The sequence below is a fragment of the Megalops cyprinoides genome, chromosome 21 (assembly GCF_013368585.1).
Source record: "Megalops cyprinoides isolate fMegCyp1 chromosome 21, fMegCyp1.pri, whole genome shotgun sequence".
Classification (NCBI taxonomy): Eukaryota; Metazoa; Chordata; class Actinopteri; order Elopiformes; family Megalopidae; genus Megalops; species Megalops cyprinoides.
This window is the reverse complement of record NC_050603.1, coordinates 19,499,013-19,525,413: the sequence shown is the minus strand read 5'-3', so window position 1 is coordinate 19,525,413 and position 26,401 is coordinate 19,499,013. Positions and strand designations below refer to the sequence as shown.

General features: G+C 42.9%; 2 protein-coding genes across 3 annotated transcripts in view; one reads left to right on the top strand and one right to left on the bottom strand.

Annotated features, from left to right (window-relative positions):
- Positions 1 to 1,243: 1,243 nt before the first annotated feature.
- Positions 1,244 to 13,508, bottom strand: tmem64 (transmembrane protein 64). Its single transcript, XM_036515883.1, has 3 exons — positions 12,446 to 13,508; positions 7,707 to 7,862; positions 1,244 to 4,858 (listed from the first exon to the last, which is right to left on the bottom strand). The coding sequence occupies exons 1-3, from the start codon at positions 13,154 to 13,156 to the stop codon at positions 4,673 to 4,675; spliced, it is 1,053 nt and encodes a 350-aa protein (XP_036371776.1). The 5' UTR covers positions 13,157 to 13,508; the 3' UTR covers positions 1,244 to 4,672.
- A 10,126-nt stretch (positions 13,509 to 23,634) lies between these two features.
- necab1 (N-terminal EF-hand calcium binding protein 1) overlaps positions 23,635 to 26,401 on the top strand; it is a 33,322-nt gene continuing 30,555 nt past the window's right edge. For both annotated transcript variants that reach the window (XM_036515802.1, XM_036515801.1), the window contains exon 1: positions 23,635 to 23,843. In XM_036515802.1, coding sequence (XP_036371695.1) covers positions 23,757 to 23,843 — 87 coding nt within the window. In that variant the 5' untranslated portion in view covers positions 23,635 to 23,756. The remainder of the gene's footprint in view (positions 23,844 to 26,401) is intronic.

Here is a 26,401-nt window from a genome sequence, read left to right as displayed (position 1 = left end):
TAGATGTGGCTTGATTTCTCACGCATGCATCATTTTGCATATCTCAGCGGCTGTGCAACACTGCTAATAATTTGTCCACTTTTAACATTCGAATATTTTTATTTTCTGCAGTTGATCTACTGCCGTTTGATTCCTCAGTTGGTGGCTGCTGCTGGCTGCGTCTTCATGTGTGGGAGAGAAATTGGGTTACTTCCAAGCAGCCAAATTCAAATTTGAGCAGCGGAGTCTACCGCGGTCAGAACGCATTCCGAGTGCCCTCGCGCGGAAACCAGCCCGAGCGCCCCGAACGCCTGCGAGAGCCCTCGTCATCGCCACGGCCCAAGATCACCTTGACGCACCGGCCCAGAGCAAACATCTCGTGTATCTAAGGAAGGGACGGCTCGGCGGGCCCGGGGACGAGAGGCGCCTCGTTACGCTCGCGACGCGGTGATCATTAACCAAATGACAACTCCGCGGGGGACACGGATCCTGTTCCGTCACACAAAGCGCCACAGTGGAACGATGACATATTTTCCAGAAGTGGTTCAGAAAACGGACAAGCGAAGCGCCTCCTTAAATAGCGCGCCAGAATGTAAACACCTTCGGAGGCAAGCTCATCTGGACCGGGATCCAGCCGAATAGGACGTCTCTTTCCGTGGAGCTCCCCAAATGTCTGCTTTTTATTGTTGGTAGTTAAGTAACCCCATATGCTATTTTTCCACGTGTGCGAGACTGCCACGTCCATCATAAAAAGGGAAAAGCACACAGGCTTTAATTGCATATGCGGTCAATGCTCATGGCTCCTTATCAGCAAGTTACTCAAGAAAATAAGCAGCTGAACAAATCATGCACTTTCCCTGCAATGTTGTCAGCACTGTGTCTATCAGAAACAGTAAAAACAGCACGCATTTATGTACTTATGTTTTTTTTTTTTATTATATCCTAACAATTGTTTTGCATCCCAGAGCAGAATTAACAACTTTTACATTTAAGACAATGTTTTTTTTCCCATAAATAACACTGAACAAGCATATTACAGCGATAAATATTAATTTACACACTGTAAAATTCTCTGTATTACAAAATACAGTATATGTGTAATGCACTTGATACAATTTGTGGAGCCATTTCACAGATCTTGATTCGTCCTAATCCGGGCCAAGGTGTTTTGTGTATGACCTTGTTTGAAATGGAGATTTCTGCCACAGAGCAGGGCTTATCCGGTGCTGTGAAAGACCCCCTCCCCTCCCCTCCCCTCCCCCTTAGTTGAATTCCATTGTTGCATAACTATACGTCTATGTTAAGTAGAGCCAGCAGATATAGCGCGATGGTATTGATGTATTTAAACCATACAAGGTTTGCTGATTTTTTTTTTTTTTTTTCCACTTTTTACATTTCCAAAGCAACAACATAAGAGTCTGTATGGTCCATCCTTACATCCACTGTTTTGTTTTTTTTTTTTTATTTTTTTTTTGCATTTGTCTTGGCAGAGCTAAGTCAAATCTCCCCGCTCTACTCCCACAATTGTACCAACAAGACACCTGCCTGGAACATGAATGCAGCAAATCCGTATGTAAATAGTGTCCTCACATGTTCTAGGCAGCTGGAGTTAAAAGGCAGGTTAATACTGTAAGCACAGGCCTGGGAATGTCAGATGCGTACAATATTGTCCAGTTGTGGGTTTTGTTGCGTTTTCGCTCGCTTTTCAAATATTATTGCTATATTCAGAACTCACAGGGCCTATGCAGTCTTAGCGAGACAGACAGACAACAGGTTCAGGATACACGTTTGCATTGAAAAATATCCAACAAAAATAACCAGGAATGTGTTTCAAATAACCTAACATCGTCTATTGAAATGATGTCTTGCCCAGCACGGCATTTATAACCACAGTAAGATAGTTTGTCTGTTATGAGTAAACCGTCAGTTGTATCAAAGTCAGCTGTATAATCAAGAGAAGAAAAAAAAAAAACATTAGCGGTGTTGCAATTTTTACGGGAGCCCTTGTCGACATACAATACCAGCGTTAATCATTCAAACGTTGAACGGAAATCTGAAAAGCAGCAGACAGGAAATAAAAATATATATATATGTACAGGAAAAAAAAACTGTACATCCACTCATTGTTAGGGACCACACCGTATCTGATTGTCTGTCTGAAACTGAGATGCCTATCATGACGATGCAAAGTCACAATTGCGTCAAGTCTTATAAACAGCTACGCTTCGTCTTCCTGTAGAGTATTCATGCAAACGCTCTCCCCCCGGTGTTTACCCATGGGCTGCATTTTAAAAACCCGAAACAGAATCGAAGCTGTACTTAACAAATATTATTTCATCGGCCTGCTGGGAACTGTGAACCTTTTGTGGTTTTTGGGAGCTGAATCTGTGAACAAAAAAGTTTTACGATCATGTTTCTTCCCCATCTGACTGATCAGATTCAGCTCTGTATGAAAAAATAAATCTACTTCACCCAAAGCTCAAGTCTTTTGAAACTTAATTATGTATAGTTAAATTGTGCATGAATGGTTTGAACTGTAGTTTCCCTGCACATGTGGTCATGTACATTACAGTCAGTGAGTCACGCTGCCTAGGGGCACCTGCCGAGTGGCTTAACAGCACTGTTTAACTGCTGGGCAGACGTGGCCTTGTCCCTGCTGTTGCTACCATACCCTGCTCTCTAAAGCGTAGCCTCTTGGCTACCGCTGCGGAGGAGGGCCATCCAGCAAGTTTTACAGTCCGAACTGGTTCGAACGAGATTGCGCGGAGGTGAACCGTGCGGTTGCAGGCGTGTGCTTTCGAGCGGAATGAAAAGCCCACGGAGCTGCATGCTTCCCAGATCAGAGCCAACTATCTCGCCGTCTGCCGTTTCCCGGGATACGAGAAAAAAAAAAAAAACGTTTTCCCAGAGAGAACCCGAGGCTGCATTTCAATAGCCTCGATCCAAGTAAGTCATTCAAGGCTCGGAATAAGGCCATATCTAACTTATCACTCTAGGGCACGATGGTAGGCCATGCCAGTTCTCCCCCAGCGTGTCACGCTAGTTATATTATGCAGGCTCATTGGAAAACTACTGGAATAATTACATGGGAAAGCATGATCTCCAAACAGCGTGACGAGAGTCACTCTCAGCTCACAGAGCCACTCCGTTCACGATGTAACGCGTGACACAAAGTAACTGTGACTCCTCTCTTCTCTGTACCCATGAAGTGTGGTGAGAGAGGAGTTCATTGTGGTGGGGTGCTAAAGAACAAAATGACACACTTCTGCAGCGCTGACAGAGGCTGTTCTTGGGAATCGGTTTTCAGATCACTGGGTTCTGCCGTATTGAAACAGACATTCTTCCTCTGAGCCATTTCTTATTTGTATTACACCAGAATCTGTGCTGCGTGATGAGCACAGCTTCCAGTCACGTCAGGAACTAGGCCACTGAGGAGTTCAGAGTGAATGCCTGTCTACATGGGACTACGAAAAACAGTATAATATGAAAAAAAAAAATGGCAACCAATTAAAACCCATTCTGAATGCAATTAGAGATCATTGTCATAGTTACTGTAGGAGGGAGGAAACATGATCCGACTTTTATAAAGGCTAATGGCTGGCTACTGCATCCGTCTGTCTGTTGACTTAATCAAATTTTACCCAAGGTTCTTGGCAGGACGTGGTAAAATTCTGGCTGAGAATTTCGCCTTCTGCCCCACCTGTTCCTATTGGAGCTGTGAATCCAAGAACCATGGTAGAAGAGATTGAGCAGGGCATAGTTTCCCCAACAGGGAATGCAGCCATGGTTTTCATACAGCATATGCACAAGGAGGGCATGGATAATCCCTCCACATCTAGCACAACTGTCCAGCTGTGCTCACGGACAGCTTATTCCATCTTGCAAAATAAAATAAAAAAAGTGTTATAAATGTCACCGTACCTAGGCCTATATAAAAAAGAATGCCCTTGTTTAACTTCTTCAAAACTTTCAAATGTGGAAAAAACCACAATAAAAAGTACCACGATACATCTGAAACTAAAGCACACCTTTGTGCATTCCAGTAGTTGTCTCGAGAGCGCCACCTGTGTTCATTCCAGCTCATTACTCACCGTAGAAACCTCAGCATGGGCGTGTTTTTGGGGGCTGAAATGACTTTCTCTCCAGCATCGAACAGACTGGTGTTTGTCACATACATACGCCTGCTTAGCCAACTATGAACTTTAAATGGATCAAATTAAAAACTCTAAATTAGTACCATATTTGAGGAAAAAAAAAACAAAAAACAATGAAGCAATTAAAAATCCCACTTAAATGTACTGCAAAAACCATCGTTTTAAACCGCCATTCTAATAGATAATTAGTTCAATACTGGCTCAGTGTTCATACACATCTCACGCTAAGGGAGCGCATAGACTACTCAGCTTGCATCCGATTGGCAACTTACACTTGGAGACAAGAGCGTCTGACCCCATAGCTCTTTGCTCAGGCTTGGTGTCGGCAGCAAATACTAGATACCCCCCCCCCGCTTGATAACACAGTACTGGCAGGGGGCAATGGCGGCGCTGCAAGCCACCAGAGCTGTATTTCCACACATTCATTCGTTTGGTGCGTCTTTACCTTGGCATTCAGTCCACGACTGCATGATTGCAAATGATAATAATAGTAGCAACAATAGCAAAAACGCACAGGACAGGAGATTTTGGCATGAGGTTTAAACCACGTTGATCCCGCCCCCCGCCGCCGTCCGCTTGCTGCAGTAGGTGGAGCCGCCGTGGTTGGCGGCGCTCCCGTTCATGTAGGACGACTTGAGCTCCATCTGGCAGGCCGCGATGGCCGCGTTCAGCTCCACCTGTGCCCGGTGGACCACATAGAACATCAGGCCGATGCTGATGATGATCTGTGGGAAAGGGAGGTTACAGTATTGTAAATAAAGGACGCGGAGCCGACCTGGACTTACACTGGGGATGCAGCGTTGCCCACAAGAATGCAAGAATTCCTAGCAAGTGCAGGTCATAAGCTCATGTTGATTAAGTCGTAGCAGACAGCAGCATACCATAGTGGTAAGGAGCAGAGCTTGCTACTGAATCCTTAGGCAAGATACTTAACCCAGAGTTGCCTCAGTAAATACTCAGCTGTATAAATTGATAGCATGTAAAAACTAACCCATGTAAGATGCTCTGGATAAGAGCGTCTGCTAAATGCTGATAATGTAATGTAATGTAAGAAGTTTAATGATGAGAACAGGCCGTTCAAGAGCGATATTATCACTGTGTCAAGCCTGGGCTTGAATGGCGTGGCTTCCACTGCAGATCTGGGTAGTTCCATGTTATTCCTTATCAAGGACGTTGTGTACTGGTTGTGTATGTAGGGGCTCAATAAGAAGGGAATGCCTCTAATGTTCTATAAGAAGGGCACACAAACCTTGGTCCTGATAGTGCTGGAGATGAATTTACTCCATCAAATCTCTTATTCAAATAAGTGGATCCGCTATAACACCAAACTTATACATTTGAGCCTGTGCATTTAGTGAAATGCTGAGAACCTCCAGAATATGGCCATCTTAATCAATTCAGCGTAACATGATTTATTTGATTATGTAATTCAGAGCTCCGATGGAACAAAACCAAGAAATTTCTCCAATGCTCCCTTGGCTGTGGTTGGTCTCCCCCAGATTATAGTGCAAAAATGGAAGAACAGGACACATCCTTTCAGTAAATAACACAAATGGGTACTAAGGGCTCTTCTCTGAAAAGAATATTAATAGTTGACAATTATCATTCAAAATACATATATTTAAATGAGTGTGAAATTTAAGTTTTGTGCTTAAAAAGGCAACAAGCATGTTGAAATGAAATGAAAGTGTGAAGTTGGACACACCAAATAACTGGCCCTCATCCATGAATTTCCAACATGAACTGCACTGAGCTTTCGTTAGTAAAGGGTGTCTCAATAGCAAAATGGAGGGAGCATAAGAGTGCAATGGAGCTTTTGGTTCCCTCATGGTGCCATGTTCCTGAGTCTGCATCCCACTGCACTCAGAGGTCAGAGCCTCATCGCTATGTCTCAATCCGAGGACCACCACAGGACTCCTCTTTTCAGGAGAACTTTCTTGCCACAGTGTCAAAATAAATGTCACAATCAATATCCAAGGCTAATTTGCTATTGGGTCTGTGAAATGTATATTTAAAATAGCAAACTTCAGCAAACCTTGTTATTTTAACCTTGCTATCCGTGTGACAGTATTATGTATTTGTACTTCTACAATGCTCATTTGTTTTGCTTACACTGTTTACACACACACATATGCATATATGTCTTAGCTAAAAATAGAGGACGCTGAGGAGCATTACTTCAAAATTACCCACCAACAGGAACTCCCCTTCAGCAAATAATTCATGCATCTCTTTGAACCAGTGTCTTACGGGAACAGCTCCTCTTTACCTATGCAAGACACTGCAAGTCTTTTGCACATGACAAAAAGGATGTTTTGATCCAAGCTGGATTCCTGTCCGGGAGCTGGGAGGTCTGGGAGCTAAAAGTGTGCAGACGTCTATGGTCCTGTACCCCGCCTGTCTGACGGCTGATGAGAACTGAATGTACATCTGTTCCCTGACTGCCGCTTTACTTACGCAATCTCTGATTCGCTCATCTTATCATGATGTCGGGAACAGTGGGGTAAAAGGGAACAAAATCCATTCACATATTCATAAAACGACTGAAACTGAGCAACTATCATACAACTTAATAGCCAGTAACTAATTGTCCAAGTCTTTTTTGTCCTTAAATTTTTTACTTAACTACATTGGCTTTACATTTAATTAATTTTAGCAAAATGACTCCTTTTAGCTGAAATGTTATTGCAGTGTGGTGAAACAAAACCCATCGGCCGGATGGTGGTGTGTGTTAAAGTGGTTGTGGTGGTGGTGGCGGGGGGTGCTCAGACAGGGAATAGGTGTCGTTGAAAAAGCAGCCGCGGTTGCTAACAACACGGCAACCTACTTTTCTGCTCGTCAGCGGCAGATAACAGCGCTGTCTCTGAGCAGTGACACACCCCCTTGTTACCTCCCTGCCTCTGACGTGAGGCACAGACTCGCTTCGCCTTGAAGGTACTCCATTTGGGACGGGGCCAAGGGCCCTTACACGGCAGATCTGTGAGCGCTTCATGCGCCTCACCAAGCATGCTCCCTGGGTTTTCCCTTTGTGAGAGAACCACCCTGGGTGTCCTGACAAACACGACAGCAACCAGGCAGCCTGCGGCTGTCACAGAGATCAGAGAAGAAAGGTAGGACCCACCCAGCCCTTATGGGAATGATCCCACGTTACGCCCCAGAAGAAAATGCCCCACAGGCGCAAAGCCACGTCTGCACTTTCATCAGAAGCAAAAATATCTTTCTCTGCCCCCGAGGGACAACTGGAAACATTAAAGATATTTTGCCACCACCTGAAAATCTTTGTTTTTGGCCAGTTTTGGTCAACCAAAAACATGAAAATCCTTTACTGAAGAATGGGAGGTTCTTGTTCAGGCCTGGATGATGTCAGACACTATGAAAATGCAGTATGACATGGTGGCTCCATTATCTGCTGAGTTATGCGTATAACAATACATGGACTTTAGCACCATGCTTATGTCACTTTGGGAGACATTCCAGCGCTCAGGTGATGATGCAAGGTGGGAGAAGTTGGACACACTGCCCAGGCCCGCACATGTGTAATTGCGGTGTGATCGTGACGTCTCTGCCACTCACCTGCAGGCTGAACACGAAGTAGCCGCTGACACTCTGCTCGGCGATGACGTCCTCCATGGTCCGGAGCGTCGTCCCCAGGTAGGAGTTCAGGAGCTGCGTGGGGAGCAGGCCCACCGTGGAAGCCACTAGGTAATTTGGCAAGGACACCTCTGTGATCTGCGGCAAAAGGACAGCGCAAACAAGCTCTCAGACAGGCGGCGGACCCACGGCCGCGTAGAGAGACTATCCGTTTGCAGGGTTAACACGGTTTGACACATTGTCAGAAGCCATTCTTCATACCTCAGAAGTCACACATATAGGAATCAGACCAGTCGACTCAGACCTATGGCGAACAGGTGCAGGAGTGTCAGCCCTAAGACATACACCTGAGTGCAAATTCCTGACAAGAATCTGTGGTTTGTTTACACTGATTTGGAAAGGTTTCCTTGACTGGCCACGTTCTTCAAAGCATCAATCAGGTGCCCAGACTGCCAACCACAATTTAATAGAACCAGTTTGTGCGACCTTTATACCGCCATACTTGGCAGATGCAAAGCAAGTACTTTCGAGGGTTTCCTGTTGGTTCTTTTTCTTATGTCAAAGTCGACGCCCATTGTCTGTGACTTAAGACTTAAGAAGTTTACATCCATTTCCCTTTGATGTGGATTCGTGTGAGGACTGTGTTTGTGTGGCTGGATTTAAGTCTCTCAGTAGTTACCCGACGTATAACAGCCTGCCGCTTTTGGTTTATCGATTTTACAAAAGCATCCGTGCGGAGAACCTTCAGCCCACACTGAAACCACGCTGCTTTAATTAAAGACGCTAGGCTACAGCCCCTCCTGTTCGCTAACCCCGGACCACGCAACAGTTTCCACAGTCTGTAAAACTGTCGTGCTGTTCGACAGGCGCTGTAGTTTCTGTTTCGCTGCAACCTGATAGTGACTGTTGCTTTGCATCCTCATAATACCTGTGGTCACATCCTGCTGTAACTTAGAAGAAGTGTGTGGCAAACGTGCATATTTTTACCAGGTCCCTTCCATGTTTAGAGCTTCTACCATGACTGCCTGCATGAACTGTGCCCCCAAAAGGTCGCGACCTTTGAGGAACAGCAGACTTGAGCGCTGGCTGAAAACAAACGCTAACCTCATTTTCACAGCTAATTACTCAACCACATTTAAACGGTGATCCTCAAGGCTCAAAATCCACACGACCCCTTTCCTGCTAATTAGACAGGTCACCAAAGACAAAGAGGGCATTAATATACGCTCAGTATATCATGTAATTTGATGCAGCCCAGGTACAAATAAGCGTCTCCCTGTCGATGGCTGCCAAGAGACGGTTTTGCTTGCTTTGCAGTGCAAGCGTTTTGGGTTACCCTTATAATGCAGCGCCTTCTGCTTCAGCAAAATGTGCAGAGCATATTGAAATGTTACCACTGACACCGAAATGTGCTTACTGAAAGCAGCCTCAACACAATTCTAGCGTGACTTATTAAGTACGTGGACGCAACGCACCCTTGAGTCATACCTTTGTGTTGGTAAAAACACAGACAGAACGTGGAAAAGATTACCGCGGCGTGAGCCGTCAGGTAGGCTTAATTGCAGTAGCACAAAGGGGGCATATGGGGGGGGGGGGGGGGGGGGGGGGGGATGTTTATTTGAACCTGCCTCAGGGTGAAACGGAAACTCTGGAAGAGAGAGCTTGTGCTTATTAACCTGCTTCAGGAGTGAGAGTGAGAGCCTCCGGTGATGCTGGCGAGCATTCTGAACGCTCCGTCCTGCTAATCCTGTCCTTTTCGGAGAGCAAAACCGCTACAAATACAGCTCCGGGAACACTCACGGCAGCGGGAACAGCCTCGGCCATTTTCACAAGTCTGCCATAACTTCGCCAACAAAACGGGGTTGGGGGGGAGGGCGGGCTCTTTCGACTGCTGACGCGCCAGAAAGCCACAGTGGTTGGCTTTCAAGCATTAAATTTCTAAATTATAAAGCTGCGGGCTTTCCGCTTGCCCAACGCACCCCCGTGGTCTTATTTAAGAAGTGTGCCAATCTGATGCCCCCAAAGGAGTTGCCACCGACAAAAAAACTGCATGGGTCATGACTCCACAAAGTACAGGGAGGTGTGGTTTTTAGGACAATGGAAAACCTAGTTCAGAATCCGACTCCTGGGCAAGACGATCCTTATTTGAATTCAATTGAAGCAAACACCTAGCTGTGACAAAGAGCTCAATGTATGCCCTGCTGTTCACACAGTCAGCACAAGCCACAAAAATGTAAATTATAACATAACCCACCCCACCGTCAGAGAGGCAGTTAATGAACACAGTCTCCTCCTACAGTGCTACAGGGGGTAACATTACCAAACCTGCAGAAACACTATGCCAACAGCATTATGGAAACAGTAAGATTACTGCAACCATGCGCAATCTGTGACATCCAACAGCCTCATTTGTTAAAAGTTCTTGTTCGCACAAATTCCCAGAACTTTTACATGTGAAATGAGTGATCTACCGAAGTGGAAAGTAGCGCGGCGGCGCTCTTTTCGACAGGAGAAGCTCATTTTCCTCGTGGCAGAAGAGGTGAACTGCAGGACTGAAGTGCAATCCTGTCTCCTCTTGACATGATGCATTATTAATGACGGCCAAGGCCAACGCGATGTTATACTGTTTCTAGCAATTTCAGCAGAAGTATTAATCTTAGTATTAATTTCTACAAATGCCTTCTAGCCTTGCATCTTGTCTACATCTCTTGCAAATGTCATTACATGTCCTAAAGCTTGTTAACTACAAGCTCTGGAAACATACCTCTTAAACAATACTTGTATTATCTACTCTGCTGAAAAGTATATAAAGAGGACCAATGTCTACCCCAAAAAATTTATACTGTAACGTGGGTAAAAATACTATGAAGCAACTTAAGTCTGTCTGGATTTCAGCAAAATGCTTATACCTGTAGTACAGGCACTATATAGTTGTGACGGTAGTCATGGTATGTCAGAGCACACCCTTTGACAGCCTATGAAATTTAGCACAGGAATTTGACTGCAATTATGCAGACCTTATTAAGTCAGTATGTAGTCCTTTTATAGCACCATTCATCTAAAGTGTTACGGGCAGACCCTCAGGCAGTCTGAGTGCAGAAAGACAGACTCTACACCTCTTTCAAATGAACTACGGGGCAAAGTCACAGTATGTGTCAGCGCTGTGTGGGTTGCTCTGCACACGCTGCACAAACGCAAAGCCGGACCCGAGAAGGCCGACCTTCCAGGGCGAGCCGCCATTCGTAATCGCGGCACGCCTGTCAAGCGCCTGTGGTCATGTACCACTCCAGTGCCGAGAACTTTCAGCACCGAGTTACCAGACAATGCTCCTCAGACCGCGATTGTATTTCAGAGCAGGTAAGGGTGATGTCGTGCAAAACTATTATTATCCGGGGTCTGTGGACTTAAGCCATCTACTGCTTGGCTAAATACCACAGAGCAAGGACAAATAGCTTATGAAAGAGAAGGGGGAAGTTGTGTAGCCAACAGGGGGGGAGGTATGAGGTATGAGGCAATGTTGGCTAGCAGATGCCCCACATAAAATTAAGATAAAGATAAAGACAGGGACAAATGTTACCTCACAGGTATGGCATATTTGCTGTAGCATAAATCTTGGAGGATTAACTGCGCCCCCATTATATAGTGACAAATGGAGATACAAGCATCCCCCCCCCCCCCCCCCCCTTTTTCACCTAGCAGCATCTGTGTTTTCTACTATAGTTGTTAACTAGTTGTAAATTAATGTCAGTTTTAAAGGAAACTCTGTTTATTGTTAAAATTGGTTTTGTGTGCTCCTTACTTTGGTTATTTTCCAGATGCCCATCTTACATCCACAACCTGTTTTGTTGGTGGCTGCTCTAGTTTACTGCTGAATCCACGCACATCCTCTGAATGAGCACAGGCTGGACACAAAGTCAGCCCTGCATTCAGGTGTTGCTAGACACCTCAGTCACACGCAACTAAATGACAGCACACAATGAACACCCAGTACAACACTAAAGCTAGACGTTTAAAGGTGTGAAGTAGAGACAATGCAGAAGAAACAATAGTTTACTTTCTCAGCAAAATTTGATGGATGGCACCCACAAGCACAATCACTACCCTAAGTGTCAAAACAATACGGCTGAAACCAAGTAATTCACATACTACGTAGCTTGCTTTGTCTGAGAAACTACTTTGCCATCACGTGTTAAATAGAAGCAGAGGAAAGATTTGTAAGATTTAAATAGGAGAAACAAACATGGAGGTGGCTAGTGATAGGGGTAACGGTTTATTATAAAATGATCAGCTACTGCAATGACAACCAGACATCTGACTCCCATCCACTTTCATCTTCAGCTTAGTGGGAGGGTAGCTGGACCCTAAAGAGGCATGCACGGATTTGTAAAGGCATCTAGAGAAGAATGTGAGTCCATTCCAAATAGAGATGGGCAATACAAGGACAGTTACAGACCTTGAGCCTCATGGAATCAGTTCTCATTCAGTTCTGATCCCATGTCCGACCCCCGTTCTCCCAGGAGCGTCCCAGCCCCCTCCTCCCCCACCGCTGATAAGGAAGTCAAGGTCAAATATCTGCCCGGTATTGCAAAATTCTAAGAATATCAATATCAGCTGTTCTTTTTCAAACTTTGTCAGAATACGCATTTCCAAAATTTCACCCGCAGCGCAGAATGCATAACCACTGTACACAATAGCTAACTGGACGTTACTTTTGTACTCACCGAAAAAACTGCGTTTTGGAGTCCAAAGGGTATCGGTGTGAGTCTTGCTAAGGCCACAATTTTAAGTCCACTTCCACCCTCAACAACCCTTATGACCGCACTCAGCTGTTCACTGTTTCCAATCTTGGTCAAAACCCAGTCCGTTAATAACCGCTTACAAACGACATGGGCGATGAACGTCCCAATCAACACCCCGACCATCACCAGCCCCATGCCCAGCACGAACCCGTACAAGTATCCAGCCGCCACGTTGAGAACTATGTATCCCCAACCGCAGGGAAAGGAGACTAAAATCAACCCAACGATGAACAGCAGAGCCCCAACCAGGCTGTCCAAACTCTCGACCCAAATAAGCAGGTCCTTGAGGTACTGGCGCACGAGGGCCACCGAGGAGAAGCAGACAGCTGTCAAAATGCACACGAGCAGAGCGCTTTTGAAACAACAGGTGGTGATACAGCACGGATGCCTGGCGTCCCCGATGAAAGAGATCCCCGTCTCATTGTTGATGTCGTTCTCCAGGTCCACGTCCAGTTTCCCACCCGCGCCCCGCTCGTCAAACGCGTTACAAATTAAAATATCAATTTTATCGCAGTCCATGGACTCCTGGGCCGATCTTTGCAGCCAGCGGCTCAGCTGAATGTGCCCCTTGCCTGCCGTGTGTTTCAGGACTTTGACGAAGAACTGCAGCGTTGTAGATCCCGGGTTCCACATATTTGCCCTTCCAGGGGAGTCCTGACGTCGGGCAACTTCTACATGCGCTAACGTTCGCTCGTTAGCTAGCGACGTACCAAAGCGTCCTCGATCGGAATGTTCAGCTTGCAGTTATTTATTTCGCTCGTTTCCTTGCATTTGTATAACTCTCCCAGCTAGCCAGCGGCAATATTATCCATCAAGATTCCAGCTGATGTCGGACTGCCTTGGATCATAGCAAGTACCTAACAGTTGCAGAAAATGTTGCTAAACGTTGCCTTATGTAAATAAAACCCATTTGCTTGCAAGGTACCTAGAATTAGCAAAAATCTTAATTAGCAAGCTAGCTAGTCTACAGCACAGAAGACGATTATCCGATATAGCAAGTCAGATAAACAAAAGCAGTTCTCAATTCATTAATCCCGTCCGTTTGTTCCCATTACAGGAATTCATTCAGAATGCCAAGCGGGTGAATTTATCTAGGATACACCAATCTAGAGTCATGCCAGTTCAAGGACTTGTGGTGTACATTGGCTGGCTTCTTATCCTTTGTAACAAATGCCATACTCACAGTTAACATCGCAGTGCACGGCATTGACACTATCGAAAACCGTTTGCTAGCAGGCTAACACTATTAGCTAGTTAGGTAGCTATATATTTAATGCGTTAAGATCTCACTAACAATTCATAGCCAAGAGATGATAATGAATCTGTGCAATCCTCCAACTTTTACGACTTCTGGCCGTGTTGCATTAGCTAGCGCTAAATCATTGCAGTGCGCTCCACTCTTTTTCCGCCTGCTCCAAGTCCTGTTATCCAATTCAACGTTTCTGTCATTGCACTATCAAGCTAACGTTGCTGCGGTTTCATCGATTCAAGCAGAATGACACTGCACTTAAGTTAGTCCGCGTCCTATTATAGACAAGCAACCTAACGGTGTCCTAATTTTCACTTTACCCACAATAGTGAACGCGACAACGCTGGCGACGCTGTTTTTCAGACCACTGTTTATTTTCCCAGAATGCCAAGTACGCCACCCACGTGACGACAGCTGTTTAAATTCACGTGGTGGTATGTATCGCGAGATTGACTACGGTAGGTTCGATTCAATGAAAAGGCTGTGTACCACGTCGCACATCGGATGCCAATAACTTACTGTGTAAAACTGTACACAAGGATAGTGTTACCAAAGATTCGTGCGTCCTGTTTAGAAAGGGACATAATTCAGTGTGTGCTCAACGCATTTCTTACATTTTACCAACGATTTGTTAAGATCGATTCACATGCCCAAATTAACATACCAAGTGTAATCAACAAAGCTGGTGGAGAGAGACGTAAATTATGCATTTCAGCGGTTAGACATTTGGTTTGCTTATTTTAACGTAAATTGATTAATATTTTAATATATTATGCATTTTAATTGTGGTATATTTAGAAAATATAGTTAGTAATTAGAAAATATAATATATATATATATTTTATAATTACGTTAAAAAAAAACTGAACACTTTTTTCAGGAAGACCAGCGTTGAACGTGGTAAATCTTGCCACCTAATGATATTGTTTTCACAGGGCAAAGGCAATAATGATATTGTATGTGTTACGGTATCCGATGTGTTATTGCTATTATTTTGCCATAGCTGTGTACCGCTCGGAATTGGAAGACATATATCATTTTCTTCCTGACAAGGCGGTGGCGGTCTCAGGCTGTTTGAAGGGCAGGGGCGAAAAAATAAAAAGGGCACCTAGTGCACGACATGGGGCCCCACCAGCGCGCAAAAAGATATGATGCATCATGTATGATGAAATAGTCTTCATCCTTGATTAAGATTAACATTATGTTATTAGGCGATCCAGATTAAAAGTATAACCACACCTCTATGATAAAAACACACAGGGAACGATAAACCTTTAAAATGTTTATTTCACAAACACCTCCGAAGTAAAACACAGAGGGAACTATTAACATTTGTTTCACACACACACACACACACACACACACACACACACACACACACACACACACGTGATAATGTCAATGAGAAAGCTATGATTTGGGAGCTTAATACTCAGGGAAGGGAGATGGTGGGTGGTGGATGTATGCCATCTTTGCCACTGACTTGTGGCAAAGATGGCATCCTATTACAGTGCCACGTTTAAAGACACTGAGCTCTCCAGTACGACCCATTCTACTTCCAAGGTTTGTCTATGGAGATTGCATGGCTATGTGCTTGATTTTATGCATCTGTTAATCAGTGTGGCTGAAACACCTGAACTCAATAATTAGGAGGGGTGTCCACATACTTTTGGCCATATAGTGTATGTCAATGACCTCATTATGGTCAACTGGGATATCCCTCTCAATTGACAGCAGTAGAAGATTGGAGAGCCTTCTTTCCCCACATCAGTTTCTGAGCTGGGTTTTGATCAGCTTCAGTTTAGAGAATGATCGCTCTACTGTAGCAGTCACTGGAATTGTAGGATATGTTTTGAGGAGCATAGTCAGACTAGGGAAAGCTGATTCCACATCATTGTCTTTAAGGCACCTTAGCACAGCTTTGACGCAGAAAAGATTTGTTAGCGGCCATACAATGTGTTTTGAATGTAAGCAGGGTTTGAGAGGTAAATTCAAAATCTTATCAAAGTATTTGGCGGCACCCCTAGACTGTCGTCATGGCACCCACTTTGGGAAAGCCTGCCCTAGGGAGCACATTGTAGGGGAGACTGTAGGGCACTGCATCTCATTTTCTTCACTGGGATTTTTTTTCTCTCCATTGCAAGGGCACCTCATCATGTTTTCTCACTTGGAAGGGGAACTAAAAGGGCACTTCATGAGTTTTTTTCATCAGAAAGGCACCTGTAGGGAACCTCAAGTTTATCCCATAGTAAGGGCACCTATCACACCTATCACCACATCACATTTTCTATTCTATCTATTTGGAAACTTCCCCACATTCTCACACATGTAGGGACACCCTTTACAGCACTGCATTCCATTTTCTCTACTGGAAAGGGACACTGTCATGCAGGGGCAGCATAGAGGGCACTTCATAAGGGCACCCTTTTCCATTGGAAGGGCACCAGTAGGGAATGTCAAGTTTAGACCATTGTAAGGGCACCTTATAGGGCACTGCATCACGTTTTCTCCACTAGAAGGGCACTCATTAAGACATGTTAGCGAATTTTCTTGCTCTAGCTTGCACATCATCATAATTTATTGCATGAAGGGGCACCCTAGAGGGCACTCAATCATTTTTTTCCCATGTGAAGGGCAGCCAGTAGGGTAAAGGTTTCTTCACCCACAACAGGAAATTTTAAGATGAGAGCATTCAGACTATCCTTTTAATGCTTCTGGAGCCACATTTGTAGGACATCAATACTAACATGTATAATAAGTTGGAACCATGAACTCCAGCTCTCTTAGTGAACAAAGTGTCTCTTAAACCAAGATATAAGTATATGCTAACAGGAAATGTGACTGAAAAACTGTATTGTTATTTAATGATTGAAACATCCTATTGTTTTGTTTGACTTAAAATGAAAGCAGTTATTAATTTTGTCATTTGAATGCCACATGTCAGAGAGAAATACATCATATAATGAAATGTTTTTTTTTCCCAGGGTTGTTCTTAGGCAGTCCAACTCAATTTGCATTTGTGAAAACCACAGGAGGTGTGTTGCATTATGCAATAAAACATAATATAAAATAATAGCATGCCTGGTTGAAGCATTATTTAGCTGGCACTTGTTGTGATTCTGTTTTTCCTTTCACATACTCTTAATGCCATCTTCTATTAATGCAAAGAAAACTTAAAAATTATATGGGGAGAGTTTACAGCTGAAGGCATCCATCAAATACTGTCCAAAAGTGTTCCAGAAATACTGTTTGTATTGTTAATATTCCAAAATCATGTAAGAGCATAAGAATTTCAACAATATGAAATTAAATGTCATGTTGTGTAATATCATGCTGTTTAAATCTCCTGATTTGCTGTGGCACAGCAATGAGCTAGGATCGTCTATGGCCCAGAGACAATCTAACCTCAGTATGCTTTATCCTATATTTGAGTGAGTAATTAGGTCAAACAGTCCTGAGTGACAGTGGGAGAAAGAAACTAGAGAAGAGTATTACACTGGGGATACGCACACTTTACGGGTGGTTGAGGTGCTCTGTTGGTACAGTCAGATTCTGCTGACAATACCTTCACTGATGGCTGACACCAACTCTATGTATTGAATTGGGAACAGCAGCCATCAATGGCAGAGGAACATAGACTACATGTGGAACACACCATGGTGACTACAGGTTGGCCAACAACAGTTTTTTGACTGTCAGGTGTGTGTAATCCCAAGATTTTGCAGTTCAGAAAGTGTTTCTTCAAAATGAAGGTGTAGAAAAGAAGAACTGTGTGGGGCTCTTATGGGCACCCAGCTTCAGAGTAAAGGTTCAAAACACAATGAAGTCCTTCTCTCCATCAGGAGTTGGTTCAGTACATCTTTCTAATGATTTCAGTAAACTGAACAGTGATTAGATAATTATCCTGTACGCTGGGGGGATTTCACCTCCACGCTGGACACGACTAAGGGGTATTTGCAATGGCCTTTTTTGCCCAATTCAAAGGAGAAAACCACCCTATCCACACCAATGGTCTTTTCCACCAGAACCATTTTATTTTGGTGTCACTTGGGGATCCAGCCACCCTCCACTGGTTGATGGCCTGTCTCCTGCCTCGCTTACAGCATACCATAATGAACGGAGAGTTGTGGATGTTCCACGATCTCCCAAGTTGTTTGATTCTGTTAGTGAAAAGAGAGGAACAGAGGGAGCTGCAGTTGGACGTTGACCTGCAGTGCATGCCCATAATTCTACAGCCGACTGCAACTGTGAAACAGGAGGCAGTCGTCTGATGAGTAAATCAGCCATAGCTGTTTCCTTGGTTAGCTTACTGGACAGCCCTGACAATGGCCCTGCAGTAGCGGGGCTGATGTATGCGTATGCATTGGAGGCAGAGGTGTCTGGAGGCCAATGCGGCTGCCCGCCGATTGCCCGATTCCTTCTGCCCCCCTTAACTCTGAGCACAGCTGGTGCAGCAGGGTGTTGCTGCTACTGCACGTGTCATCTGGGTGTTGCTGAGCTGTGAGCTGCGTGTGGACAGCGTGACCAGAAAGCCAGGAATCAGCTCATCACAAACTTGTCTTGTGGCTGATTATTCTAGGGGCACGTCGCTGGCCACCAGTGTAACGTGGTGTCATAGAAGGCATTGGGATGAAACCATTTGATCCACAAGATCACTGGGCATTCGAACTCATTCGTTGCATACGTCTGCACACAGGATGTCAGGGGTTAGACCAGCCTGTCGTACATAGTTGCACTGGTGTAATGTTGGCATGCTAGACCGTGTCCATGTTCTCCTGGACAATGAGTGGGACATTGTCTGTCTTAGTATGCATTGCAATACTGTCCACCAGCATCCCGGACTATAAGGCCTGTTCCTTCCAAAGCTATGTATGGGGGACCTGAGGGTGATGTGTATGCAACTTAAAAACATAGCTTAGATGTCCTCGGATTTCTTCAGCATCTGCATGAGTATCTGGTTAAGCTTTTAGCTGGACTCTGTCCTTCTGCACATGGTAGACTGATGTGTGGTTCTGTTTGATAAGTGACAATTCAGGGAGTCAGAATGGAGTCTTATACTTCTAGATGTAATGTCTCATCATTTACATACATCTTATTTACATATACACATAAGTAATACATGTCTTGTATATTTTTCATCTGGATTTAATACTTGTACAGCTATTCCTGTTTCTGAATTGATTATACATTTTACAAGCAGACACAGTGTTGGTGCTGTGGATTAGGGAATTTATGTGTGATCAATGGTAAACGTTTGTTATCTGATTAATTAGTTTTCAAACATAGGTTTTGCCTGGGATGTCTCCTATACCCTGTCCTCATCTAGGTCGACACAAATGAGATTATGTACAACACAAATGAGTTCACTCTGGTAAATTATGCAAACAATATGGCATTAGCCTTCTTTTTGAAAAGAAGGCATCCTCTTAACGTATGCTTATTTCATTAACATTCTCACTTTATGGTCTGATAAAAGCTTTTTAGAACTGAATGTTCAGAAGACTGAGATGTGGAGAGAGACAAGCCCTGGAAGCATTCAGGCCCCTATCTGAACCCTATCTGAAGGTAAACCTACAAGCCGTGAAACAGGTTTCATGGTTTAAATATTTTCACACTGTGCTAATCCAACATCTTATGTTTGCTACAAATGTGTGTAAGTTTTTTCTATGATGGAGCAATGACTTTTTCCTCTTAAAAATGGAATAGGCTGTAGGCCTATATTAGGAAGGATTTTAGGCTGTAATATTATGATCTTTCGCTGAGAGTATATTGCATTTTAATATAGCTCAGTCCCTCAGATAAAAATGAAACTATTTTTCTGAGCTGTCAGTTACACAAATGAAATAATAGGTGCAAAATTATCAGATCTATACCATGACACAGTAACAAGTAAATCATTCTAAATTATTGGTGATCCCATACATCCACTCAATTCTAAAATTTTACATCAGGTTGATAATTTAAAGGCACTCTTGTATGCAGAAAGTATTGGAATTGATCCTTCATCAGTAATTTCCATTCTTAGAGAAAGGATATGAGGTTTGAAAATGACCAGATTTTAAGAGAAAAATGAGTCTGATGATAATGTCCTAGATACCATGTAAAAGATTCTTTGAGTTGAGATCCTTCCTTTAGTTTCGAAGTTGCAGTTTTCCTTTGACTGCCTATGGATAAGCTGTGGATTACATATTGCCATGAGGCCTCCCCTGGTAGTGTGTTTCTTGGTCCAGTTAACATATAAATCAATCACCCTGCACTGGACAACTTACAGGTCATAGTTCCAGCAGACCTTATCGGCTTTGTGGGTAATTGTTCAACAAGTAACCTCTTTAGAGATGGGTCATTGTGTGTGAAATGGGACTGGCTTGTAGTTGTAACATGGAGATCGGCACTTAGGCAACATTTGTCATTCATATCATAAGTATTTTGTTGAGATATTATTAATTTATTATGGGTACATCATTCAATATCGTACACTATCATAATTTCAGTAATATAATAAGACTCAGACACATTAAGTAAAGGCAATTTGTTCACAGCTTGTCACTGTGAACATGGCTCCGAACTGTATGTAAATTATCTATAAGTGGAAATATGAGTTATACAAGTCAGACATTTCTACTCATGAAAAAAACTACAGGCCTCTGCAGAAATTTAGCTGTGATGCATTCAGATTACACCAAAAATGTTTCGAGAGGTTTGAGAGCTGTCTCAGAGGGATTGATTGTAAAATTTCCATCTGCCTCTCTAGCAGCCGGATGGAATAATTGTGGAGCTCTCTGTAAATGACTCCAAAAAACTGACACCATCAATGTGCTCGCTGCTAATGTTTGTGGTGTTGAAGGTCCTGGAGCTTCAATGAGCCATGGTCATCGGGAGACATATTTCAATTCTCCTGGATAAGAGCTAGAGAAGGTCAATGAATGCTTGTCTCTCATTGGGGAATCTCCAGTACAAACAGGACATTTAGAAAGGTCAGCACCATATGAAATGAAGCAGAGGAAAATAGTGAAAAAATATAAGAAGGAAACCAGACCTGCTGTCATCATTTGAACTATAGCCTTACTATGGTACAAAAATGATTGCTTACTTAAAAGAAAATCAATTTTATACAAGGAACAGCGATTAGAGGTAAGTGTTGACTCTCTTGTGAAAAAAGCTCTCTTGCAAGACCAGTTTGGAGCTTTGGAAAGGCAAAAGGCTAGTTGAGAGCTGAATGAAATCCAAGGTCTAGAAGGTTTTCAAGACAAAAGTGGTAGTGGAAAATTGATGTGGAAATATTGCAAATTGTAGAATGATACCAGACAAAAAATAAAATAAATTAAAAAAAGACTCTATCTCTGTTTTGGTTCAAGAGAAAATGGGACATTTTAAGAAATGGCTCCCTCTGTGTAATTTATGTGAGGCATACAATTAAAGATGGTCCACCCTTTTGTGATGATGTCAACATTTGAACTTCACTGTGATTTCAGGAACTGCAGTGTACCTGTTTGAAGGGATGTGCTTTAATCATCTGTGTGAAGTCCATCATTGGTTGCGGCTGTCGTCATCTCATGACACAGTGCAGGCTTGATCTGGTGGAGCTCAGCCAGCATTCGTAAGAAACACCTTTAATGGCTGGGCCACTCAGGAGCCGCATTAGACTATTTAGCCACCGGTTTGTCTCTGTTCCTCTACTTTCGGTAATGTTAGCTGTTCAACCTCTCAAACCTTTATTAGCTAGCTAGCACTTCATAGGATGAAAGAAGAGCCAAGCTTCTCACAGATGCTGACAAAATAGTTTTACATGTAACTGTTTACATGTGTCCTGTAACTGCCCTTAGTGTCGCTGTGCACAATTGGCTCAAGGGCACACCAGATCAAGAAACCCTGGAAAAACAACACAGTGGAAAAAAACAGAGGGCCATTAGCCCTTGTTTCCACGTATACTAGCTGTCATCGTGGTAAAAGAACTGTTGTGAAGTTTATGACTGAGAAAACCTTCTCCCTCAGCAACAAAACATTCATTTCCTATTTTGTGGTCATAGATTTTTAGTCTGTTGGTAACTCACACAGGTCATTTAGCTGCAAGCCACCCACAGTAGCTCTGTGTTTTTACCAGGTGATGTTGGATGTTGCTACATTCCCAAATGATTACATCACCTGCGCAGAAGGAATGTCATTGTCACACGTTACAATGGTTTGTTGACACAGAAGTAAATGAGGCAACCCTTTCTGTGCAATGCAATGTTGTCTAAAATAAAGTGTGGCAAATTCTTATTTAATGGCTGTCAGGCTAAATTAAGATTAATGTCAAGTATGCCCAAATGACTAGCACCTGCACTCAAATGCCCATCATTAAAGTAGAGGCAGGATTGATCAGCTGTTTTGAAATAAAATTTTAAAAAGAGAAGTATTTAGTGAGGTTAGTGTGGTATTCGCTTAAATCTTAACATAGCCACTGCCCCTTTTGCCTTTTGAGTCTTCAAGGTACATTAAAGCAGTAAACAAAATAATTTCTTCTAAACATGCCTGTCATGGTATATTATCACCACTAATGTCTATGATTATGCTTGTTTCTGCAATTAATTCTAGTCACCACAAGAGAGAGCTATTGTTCAATCTAATGCTCTGAAAGGATAACTAAAAGGTACCAGATTAATACAGTAACAGTCATTATGCTCATGTTTTTTTTTTTTTTTTAACCAGGGACATTGTATGTAGTTGATAATACTAAATACAATGATAATAAGTAATATCAAAATAAATACGAGGATTTTTTACCTATAAATTTATGTTAGTCATCTATTCTTTTACTATTCTTGAGGATTTTCTTCACCAGTGTGTCTTTATTGTAACTTCACTGAATTTTATACAGTTACACTGAATTGTCTTTGCACTTACAAATGTAATGAAAAGTAACATACACAGGAAACAGTGGACATAAGCTCCAAAGAAATTAATGCCATCTTGCATGTTTCCCTTCAACATTCAGTTCAATTCAATTCAATTATATTCCCACCATGCTTCTTGATCTGTGTCAGAATAAAATACATTTGAATTGGGATGAACTTCTTACAACTGCTGATGACTGGTACATATAAAATTGTTAGTTCAGATCCATTATAATGAAATGTACTTCATTACAAATCAAATATACTGTAACCTGGCAGTAAGAAGCCACCCCTCTTATCAGCATAGGAACCCCTGGGCTCCTCCACAGTAGGAGAATTACAGAAACTGGTCAAATTAATTGCCGTTGTGTTAGATTTGATTGTATTTGAGTCATGTCTCGGTGACCTTTAGCAATTACAACGCCACATTTACATCTAATAGTATGCCATTGCATTGTTGCTACATAAAACACTTAAAACTTCTGTAATGATACGTTCAGAGGATCAGTTTATTTTAATGTCTGTTCTTTTACTTATATATGCAATGCAAATTGCTAGAGGAGTTTAGTACCCGATAATGCAAGGAAATAATGCAAATGTAACAATAATCTTTTTTATTTTGCGTTATCGTTGATCAGTAAAACTGTAGACACGTTAATTCATCTGAGATAAGCCAACACAGGGGCTAGCAGTCAATAATGAAAACCACTGTTTTTCTATACATAACACATTCCTTTACTCCATACTAAGAACATCGTTAAATGCACGGTTTTTGAGTCTGCCCGGCACAAGTGTTCAGGACAATCAGAATAATTCTGAGCCAAAAGATGTTAATATTCAAAAACACATTCCTACTGCCTTACGTTATTTGCACAAAACACGGCCTAATCTGACACCAGTTGCAGGCAGCGCGTTTTCCCCAGCGTTTACTCTGTGTCCTACCTGGTTTTTGTCGCAAGAGGCGCGCTTCCCATAGAGTTGCGGAACGAGTTGAGACGCGCCCCACTGCGCAGCGTTCGCGTGTGTGGCATCTTATTATATTGCCTTCTTAGCTGAGCGCTTTGAGTAAAGATTAAATCCACTCGTATTAGTTTGTGAGCGCGAAGAAGAAATGGATTGCTCAGAGGAAGTACAGTCTCTGTCAGATGAAGCCAGCACCCCGATGGAGTTAAAGAAGGGAATGTCAATATTTCTGGATGTGAGTAGATGTAGATGTGAGTGATGGACAATTGTATGTTTGTGTGGAATTGTAATTACCTGTGTACAATGGATGAGGCTGGGATAAAACAAAGATTATATTTTAATATCAACCCTTACTGCTCAAATAAATGCGATAAAGCCCATGCACAGTTTCGTATAATCAAACTTTGAAACATTAAAATGGCACTATACATCACTGAGCAAGTAGTTATATTTCATGCAAGAATGACTTTTTACACCTACGGTTTGCTCAACGGTAGAAAGATGAAAGACATGGTAACGTTGAGTCTGCATGGTTTGGTCTATATGGGGTAGCCAGTCGCTAATAGTTGTAGTCGTATTGAGCATTACAGTTTTGTTCAGAAATAGCACGAACATCTTGAATTACAGAACTAATTCGGTGTTAGCTGGCGGCGTTGAAAGCAATATGGATTTGACTGAAACAGCCAGCAACAGATGGACCCCGCGAGACCACCGTAAGATTTTAAAGGAACGCAGCGTCTCGTAAATGTAAACGATATTTCTGCGCAATTGACAAGAGCTGGCAATAAGCAAACAACTAAACAAAAAACATAAAATACGTTCGTTTGTGTTAAAAAACAGTGATGATCGCCTAATGTCCTGTTACATCTCAATGAAAAATCTAATAATGACATCCTCCATCCCTGACAATCTTTCACGCTCGAGGAATGTTGACTTAATTTGACAATACTGACCTTTCCATTTTGCCAGCTGATCACCAGTTCCGTTTAAAATATCTTTTTTTTTTTGCCATCTAAAAATGTTACGTCGAACTTAACACGGTCGTTTGCCAAAGATAACTATAAGCTAGCCTATATTCATGTGTGCGCAAATATAAAGTTAATATGAATTCAGTTGTGTGTGAGGTAAAATGTTGTAACCAATTTTAGGTAAGCTCTCAACAGGTGTTTAATAACCGAAATGCATATCATACTGTCATAGGGAGTATTGAGTTCCCCAGCCTAACACACAAATTGGGATTCTGTCTCTTTGAATACAGGAGGCTAGGACAGAGGCAGAGAAAAGAGGAAAAACCTTGCCTCCTATTCCTTATTCTTATCCAAAGACTTATCTAAAAGAAATTCCAAAATATTTATTTTTTTCTGTTGAAAATAATCAGTCCAAAGTAAAATACATTATTTACAATTCTGTGATAGTGAAATATTAAAATGTACCATTGATGTGGAATCTTGGTACTTCCCTCCTGGCTTTGGTTGGTGTGGAGATGCAGCACTGTGAACACTGATGATACGTTCCATCTCTTTTAGCACTGGGATCGTGTACTGGTGTGAGAATGGGATTCAATCCCAGTTTTTGGGACTAGTGTGATTGCTGGTCCACTGAAGTCTGGAGCATGCATTAATGGAAACATATGGAGCTTTTCACTGTGGGTCACTGCTGGTAACTGCAGGTATCCCTGATCCTACATCAGCCAAAAAGGTCCAGTTATCTTCAACCTACTGTATGGGAGGCATAATTTCTGTTCAGAAGGAGGTATGGGGCAGAGATTCTCTGCTGTGGGAACAGTGTAGTGTCCATGCTTGTGGCTGCTGTTATCAGTATATAGAGGTGTACCACCTTGCTACTGTGTCTGATTATAGTTCTTCAGGTGGCACAACCTTGATATCCCATCTCCCCTCTTCATGCCACAATATTTTGCAGACAAAGAAGACACGTGCAATATTTTCTACATATTATTTTAATTTAATCCACGGTACTGTATGTCAGTTTGACTGTAACTGTAAAGAGTTAAACACCCTCTAGCTATCGGTGTTTGTACACATATTGTCTTTGGGGCTACAGAGAGAAAATGGAGGACGCATTATTGTTTCCCTGAACTGTTTTATGTTTTCGTGCTACACCATTCCTTTAGGTCAGCCTATACCCTCTACGTCCACCGATCCACTGTGGTTATTCTTTGCGGTGATGGGAGAATGATTGCCCATAGAAAACAAAAAACTGTCCCATTTGTCTTAGTTAGCGAGGGAAAGAAGACGCCGGATGAAAGACAGAAAACGCCGAGCGCCAGGCTCAAGTGTTCAGCGGGAGCAGGAATAAAGAGAATGTCAGAGTGTGGCATCACTCTCCCGCTTCTATTTGCATACAGAACATGAGTTGCGGAACCCTCACTATTCATAATCTAGAGTCTCTTATTGTCCTCTGAGTACAGACAGCTGCAGGTGATGATGTCCAACATTTTGAGTTGTTGGATGCAGTAGATGGAAATGGGGTGGGTGGGGGGGGGTAATGCTGAACGATTCATTGCCATCATGCTAATACCTTTGTTCATGAGCTCTTATGTAACCCTGAGGATGGTTTTAGATGGTTTTAAAGCTAAATGAAAGTAGAATTGGGTTTTGACTTTGTGGAAGGGGTGCTGAGTTTCTCTGCGCCGTGTGCTATCCCGGGCACAGGAGGCTGCTGGACCTGGTTTGTAATGGCATGTGTGTTCAATGCCATCTCAGCTGGAAACCTTTCATGTCGCAGACACTGGAGCGCCAGAGGGGGGCATCTATCGGTAGATAACAGTCACTG